The following is a 7,284-nucleotide window of genomic DNA, read 5'->3' as shown; positions in this document are numbered from 1 at the left end:
AAATTGAGTAAAAATATGTTTATAAATTTAATCATTAAACATATATTTAGTATCAGCTTTGATCGACACTAACTAAAAAAATTATGTAAAAATGAAAAAAAAACAAAGGTGATAAATCAATTTGGGGAAAATTGATTTCTTCTCTTAAATAATAATTTATATTATTTGTGTAAATAATTTTTGAATTGTATTATTTGATTAATTATTTCTTTTTATTGGAATAAAAAATTCTTAATTGAACCGCACTAAAGTATAAATCTTTCTATTGTTGGGGAAGGTGTACCCTATCTTTAATATCCGTCACGTGGAACCTTGGAGAGTGACCCTATGCGGTTAGTCAACGCCATGACAAAATTGTTTTTGTTTGGTCAGGACTGGTAGGTGTTAGAACTAGTGGCTTTTGAGATATTGGTTTTGTCACATTGAATCCTAATTCTAAGAGGAAACCGAAAATTTGAAGCCTTAATTGCAATGCCAGCTCGTAAATTTTCTGTTCAAAAAACAAGCTGAGTGTGACTCTCATTTACATTTAGGTCGACATTTTTGTTTGTTAATTACACATGCAGCTGTTTAACAGAACTAAAAAACAACAAACGCATACAATTGAAATTGACGTTGATGTCATTTGCTGCTGCTGCTGCATTAACAATTTAATTTTAAAAGATCTTTATTTGAATTTTACTTTAATCATATATACATACTTAGGGGCTTAGGGCCCACCCTTTGGGAAAATGCAAGCAACAATTTTTGTTATACTCCTATAATAATACTGTTTATCGTGATATCTTTTACTCGACATACATATAAATAAAAAAAATATATATAAATTGAAATTAACTAAAATAATTTTATTCAATTAATATAAAGAAGTTCACGTGAGTAAAAATGTTATATTCTTTTTTATTATTATCAGATCATTGTGTCTTAGAGTTCTTTAGCACGAGGTTCTTTAAAGTCATCTATCTAGTTATCTGCTTTCAAGATCTAAACACAAACAAGACACATGAAGTGAGTTATCACATTTACAAAGATAAACAAAGACATAATCAATATAAATTATAGAAACATTTATAACATAATTCAATTTAATACAATCCACATTATTTCACCACTTTATCATTTAAAATTCATTTTAGAAATCATCAATCACATTATGTATGAATCACACACTCGAGTCAAGACGTAACAACACTCATCAATTTCATAATAAAAAATTCATAGACGTTATGCAACATTTATATTAAGACTCAAACTTATATGCAATATGGTATCATGTTAGTGAAAAACCACAATGAGGCGCTTAGGAGTACATAACAAGACACACAACACAATGAATATGTCAAGTCACTCTCATCAAGTAAAATTATAAGGTGACTAATCATGGTCACTCTGTTTTGTGAGAATGTTCCAATCATATGTGATCAACATAGACTTAAAGGAACACTCAAACCGAGTGTCTTTATCTCCAAGGCCTAGACTCTGAAAAATTCGTTAAGGTTTCACCTTCTTGATTCAAGTCCAACCCCAAAAATAATTTTTGCACGTAGGCATTACTCATGAGTTATACAATACCCACAACCTCACACGCGTGTTTCAAACACGTTTAACACATTACGCTACAATTTAACACTTTAGGTTCCTAACTAGGAATCTTACATTTTTCCTTTAACACTGCGCACAAACATTTTTCTCAAGGTAAATACCAATCGGATTATTGTATAATTTACAGCTCACAACACAAGTATTGTCACATCAAGTGTTAACCACACACTTATATACAACCAAATTTCATGTCCACAATTTTGACATATCACAACATCACAATCCACCATCACATGTTTACGTATATCTCACAAATCAACGCATGATCAACTTTACACTTATACTCAATCTCAATAACAATGTTATGATCTCAAAGCAACATGTTATCTCATAATTCATCACATATTTAATTTATCACTTACACACAATTTTAATAACAATTTTATGATCTCAATATTACAATCTCGTAATTATAATCATACATGAAGAATTATAATACAACAAACATTCCAAAATAAACTCAAATTTGATCCCCTAAGGATTCCTACACATGTTCATTCTAACCCCAATTGCAATAAACCCATCCCTTACCTCTAAGCGAACTCACGTTTGTAGTTAGACAATGATAGCGACGTCTCTAGCAGTTCCCTAAGATTCCTCAAGCTTTTCTTTTGTTTGTTCTGTTAGGATTTTCAATCGTTTAGAGAAGGAGAAGATATTGGAGCCTCGAGTTCACTTTCTGTGTGCGATGATAATTTCTCCCTCCACATACATTACTTTGAAAATTCCAACGGTAGAGATGTGCATAAATGAATTTTGAACATGATGTCCAAATTTTACGACGATCTAACAGTTAATGAGTCTGAGATAGTAGTTTTATTATGATAGGTTTGGGTGTATGTGGAAAAAACAAAGAGCTACGCGTGAGAGACATTCCCCTTACCACAAACATTATTTCGAAATTCCAATGGTGGATATGTTCAAAAATAAGTTATGAACATGGTGTTCAAATTTCACAATGATCCAACGGTTAGCGAGTTCAAGATCCATTTTACTGAGACAGGTTTAAGTGTATGCGAGAGAAAGAGAGAATTAGGTGAAGAAGTAGGAAAAAACAAAATTGAGAGAAAGAGAAAACGTAAAGACATATTATTATTGTAAAAACTAACTTAACATGCTTCTATTTATAACTAAGATACATAGGATCTATTATTTACTTTTTTTTCTTCATTTTATCATTTTATAAAAAGAAACTCTATTTTACTCCCTACCAAATGAATAAATAAAATATTTTTTTTAAGGATATATATTTATTTTATTTATCTTAAAACTATTATTTTAATTAATAAAATTATTTCTCTTTATTTATTTAATTATAAAAACTTCATTATTTTTCTAATTTTTTTATTTATTTTTAAATAACATTCTTTTTAATATATTTTACGAAAAATAGAATGCTACATAATATATTAAACTTGCCAAAAAAGAAAAAGAGAGGGTAGATCAAAATTATTAATTTGATTTACGTGAAATAAAACGTAATATATAATAATAAAAATGCATTAAAAAGAACGTAAAATAATGTAATGTCACATTCTTTGATTATAATATTTTATCTGGACTTTTCATAACTAAAATCTACGAACCACAGCTATAGTGAAATTGGAACTTAAGACATGATGTGGTTTTGACTAAAATTAAATCTAAAGAGACAGCTATCTACGGTGAAATGGGATAAGTAAGCGAGTGCCTGAGTGGTGTATAGAATTTAATTACGCGTGATTGACATAAGTATAATTGAGATTCAATCATTATCCAGTAAGCAATATAGTACTGTCACTCTTTAAAGCAATTATTATCAAGTGGGCAATATAACTCCAAAAAAAATGGCCATGAAGCGTGCGAGATTATTAGTGAATTATCGGTCCCAAAAATGTAACGTTTTAACCACTCATTTCGTTTGACTCTAAGCCACTAAGTTGAAAATATTTGCCCAGCCTCACTTTAAATTCAGAAGTACCCCAAGGGTAGGGAATACAAATTAACCGTGCCACAAAACCATTTAGGTTGTGGCAAATGTTTAGAGTGGCGTTCAGAAAATCTTAACAATTATTTGTTCCCTCTCTCTACTTGCAGTTCTTTCCTCGTTATTTCTTAGCTAAAGTAGCAACTCGAATATTCATCAGAAACCTTATCATTGGGAAAAGAATGACAGGCGTAGAGACAATGGGAAAAAATGAGAATCAAAGTGTGGAAAAAAATGAGAAAAGTGTCATAGATGAGGAGCCAAAGATTAACTACAGAGGATGGAAAGTCATGCCCTTTATCATTGGTAAGCAAAAGAAAGCTTGTACATGATGCATATTATTATATATATGATTCCTTGTCACTATGCCTCACTCAACTCATCATCTACATATCATGCAGGGAATGAAACTTTTGAGAAGCTAGGAACCATTGGAACCTTAGCCAACCTCTTGGTCTATCTCACAACCGTCTTCAACTTGAGCAGTCTTACAGCTACAAATATTATTAACATCTTCACTGGCAGCGCCAGTTTATCTACCTTGCTTGGGGCTTTTCTTTGTGACACTTATTTTGGCCGCTACAAGACACTGGGATTCTGCACAATTGCTTCTTTTCTGGTCTCAATCTCTGTCTGGAAACTATATATGACTCCAAGCATTAATGGCTTGAAAATACTTTAATTATAGTTCAACCGACTTTAGGAATACTTTGATTATAGTTCAACTGTCTTTAATTAGACAAATAATAATTAGCACTTTTTCTTACCAACTTTTAGAGAGCTTTAGAAAAAGTATTTTTCCAAATTTAAGTATTATCAAACATGAAAGTAATCAACTCATTAGAATCAATCTAGTAAGAGAGTTTTTGACTTTTACAGTTTACATGAGATCATAGGTTCAAATGTGTCATGTTATATCAAAACATGAAAATAATCAACTCACTTTGATAGTCCTAGTAAGGGAGTTTGGAGTTTTCACGCAGTTTGTATGAAGTCATAGGTTCAAATCTTGTCATTCTCATGTTACACCAAAACATATACGAAAGTAATCAATAGAATAAAAATTTTCCAGAATAATTTGGAAACAGTTAATTATTAAACTTTTAGTTGAGTCATGAATCTAATAAGTGTATCTCCTTGTTTATATTGAACAGGGGTTGCTTGTTATACAACTAACAGCATGGATTAAGAAAATGCATCCACCTCACTGTGGAAGTGAGAGCATCACATGCACAGGCCCAACCACAGGGCAAATGACATTTCTGCTTGCTGGATTTGGACTTCTAATTGTGGGAGCTGCAGGGATCAGACCTTGTAACTTAGCATTTGGAGTTGATCAGTTCAACCCCAACACTGAGTCTGGAAAAAAGGGAATCAACAGCTTCTTCAATTGGTACTTCTTTACCTACACATTTGCTCAAATGGTGTCTTTGTCACTAATTGTCTACATACAGTCAAACGTTAGCTGGGCAATAGGGTTGGGAATTCCTGCGGCTTTGATGCTAATCTCTTGCACACTCTACTACACGGGAAGCAATTATTACGTGAAAGTTAAAGCAACTGGTCCAGCTCCACTAACAAGTTTAGCTCAAGCTGTAGTTGTGGCTATAAAGAAAAGAAGACTGAATCTATCAGAATATCCACTGGATTCTTCGCTCTTTGCCTATGTTTCTCCCCAGTCTATTAACTCCAAGCTTCTTCACACGTCTCAGTTCAGGTAACCATCGATCACCATTTATTTAGAGGGTTTTATTTTTTGGTACATATTTATGTAGAAGCTCTTTTTAATTATAAGCATATGAAAGTATCATGGCGTTCTTATAATTTATAAGCTCTTTCAGTAAGCTTTATAAAACTTGTCAAAACAAGCTTCTTTAATTTAAGCTTCACTATTCAACTTATGTTAAAGCTCTCACGTACTCGACAAGCTTATTAAATAACTACATAATTAAGCTTGTTAGCCGAAACGCTCTTTTAGTGTTTCTAACTTATATTTTATTATTGATTAAAATTTATTAAAAAAATACAAATCATCGATAATGAAACTAGCTGGTTAAATAAGGAGGGGGCATAATTTTTGGTGATTTTCAATTAACTAAAATCAATAATAGAGAGTATTTTAAAAAAACAACTTATAAAGTATGTAAAAAAAGAATCTCCCAGTTAGGATTTTTTTCCTGAAACATTATATATATATATATATTTTGAAAAATTATTATATGAAACATTATATATATATTTTTTGAAAATATGTTGAATGTTGATATTCACAGGTTCCTAGACAAAGCTGCAATTATAACCCCACAAGACGGCATAAACCCAGACGGGTCTGCATCAGATCCTTGGAGTCTTTGCAGCATGCAACAAGTGGAAGAGCTAAAATGCTTGCTGAGAGTGATCCCCATTTGGTTCGCAGGAATTTTCTTCTACATTGCAATAGTCCAACAGAACACAATGCTGGTCTTCCAAGCCCTTCAATCCGACAGACGCATTCTCAGCACCAACTTCAAGATCCTAGCAGCCTCCTACACCATCTTCCAGATGCTGAGCCTAACCATATGGCTACCCATCTACGACCGAATCCTCGTGCCGTCGCTCCAAAGGGTCACCAAAAAAGAGGGTGGCATCACAGTTCTTCAAAGAATAGGCTTTGGCATGTTCCTCTCTATACTATGCACAATGGTGTCTGGTGTAGTGGAAGAAAGAAGAAGGACATTGGCTTTGACCAATCCTATTGGATTAGAGCCAAGAAAAGGTGCCATTTCTTCAATGTCAGGTCTATGGTTGGTTCCTCAGCTAACACTGGCAGGGTTATCTGATGCATTCGCGATTGTGGGACAAGTTGAGTTTTTCTACAAACAGTTTCCAGAGAACATGAAAAGCCTTGCAGCGTCTCTATTTTTCTGTGGCCTCGCGGGATCAAGTTATTTGAGTAGTTTGCTGATTTCTATTATCCATAGGGCGACAGCTAAATCTTCAACTGGGAATTGGTTACCTCAGGATCTCAATAAGGGGAGATTGGATTATTTTTATTACATTATAACTGCTCTAGAAGTCGTTAATTTCGGTTACTTTATATTGTGTGCCAAGTGGTATAAATACAAAGGGACTGGTTCTAGCAGCAGTGGTGACCTTCAACTCGATCAAGTATCCAAACCATCCGAAAGAACTGTTAACACTGTCTAGTGGTTCTCATTTAAACCTGTGGTTATATTAAGTACTTAGCTTTAAGTTTTGTGGTTTATAATGATGTTATTTTACTGATCGTCTTTCATACAGAATGTCTGTAATCTTAAACCTAAAAAAATGGTTGAGCTTACGGTTCATAATGTTTCTTTAGAAAGAACAAATAAGGTAGTCTTTCTTTATTTTTAGGATTGGATTGGGGAAATAGTTTTATTGTAAACCTTCTTGTTTTTTTTAGTATTGATAGCTTGCCTTTAGTGAAACCAAAAAAATATATGAATTTATTGAAATGTACTTTGATTTAGACGCTGTAGCAGTATTGGAAGGAGACAGATGTTCAAGGAATGAGATGCACTCAAAATATTTTATTTATGTCAGAAAACTCTTGATTATAAGATTGATCCAACTAATAAGAAATAAACTTATATTTCAAAATAAGGTGGTTTAATAAGGTGGTTTAATATATGAGAATCTTTGATAAATAATCTGGAAATACTTTTATAAATATTTTTTAAATTTTGAAATTTATC

The 7,284-nt window shown here is 32.5% G+C and overlaps 1 protein-coding gene across 1 annotated transcript; it reads left to right on the top strand.

Moving 5' to 3' along the window:
• Positions 1-3,615: 3,615 nt before the first annotated feature.
• Positions 3,616-7,044, top strand: NRT1-2 (nitrate transporter NRT1-2). The gene is made up of 4 exons (NM_001251041.2): positions 3,616-3,874; positions 3,970-4,187; positions 4,723-5,285; positions 5,842-7,044. Exons 1-4 carry the CDS (start codon positions 3,751-3,753, stop codon positions 6,752-6,754), a joined length of 1,818 nt encoding a protein of 605 aa, NP_001237970.2. The 5' UTR covers positions 3,616-3,750; the 3' UTR covers positions 6,755-7,044.
• The last annotated feature ends 240 nt before the right edge of the window (positions 7,045-7,284 follow it).

The sequence above is a fragment of the Glycine max genome, chromosome 17 (genome assembly GCF_000004515.6).
Source record: "Glycine max cultivar Williams 82 chromosome 17, Glycine_max_v4.0, whole genome shotgun sequence".
Lineage (NCBI taxonomy): Eukaryota > Viridiplantae > Streptophyta > Magnoliopsida > Fabales > Fabaceae > Glycine > Glycine max.
Note: the sequence above shows the minus strand (reverse complement) of the source record. Positions and strands in the feature narration are given on the sequence as shown.

Bases quoted from the DNA above. Each gene is read 5' to 3' on its own strand.
- NRT1-2 (NM_001251041.2), top strand. From the start codon at position 3,751: ATGACAGGCGTAGAGACAATGGGAAAAAATGAGAATCAAAGTGTGGAA. The intron at 3,875-3,969 runs GTAAGCAAAAGA...CATATCATGCAG, and splicing joins AGTCATGCCCTTTATCATTG to GGAATGAAACTTTTGAGAAG. The intron at 5,286-5,841 runs GTAACCATCGAT...TGATATTCACAG, and splicing joins CTTCACACGTCTCAGTTCAG to GTTCCTAGACAAAGCTGCAA.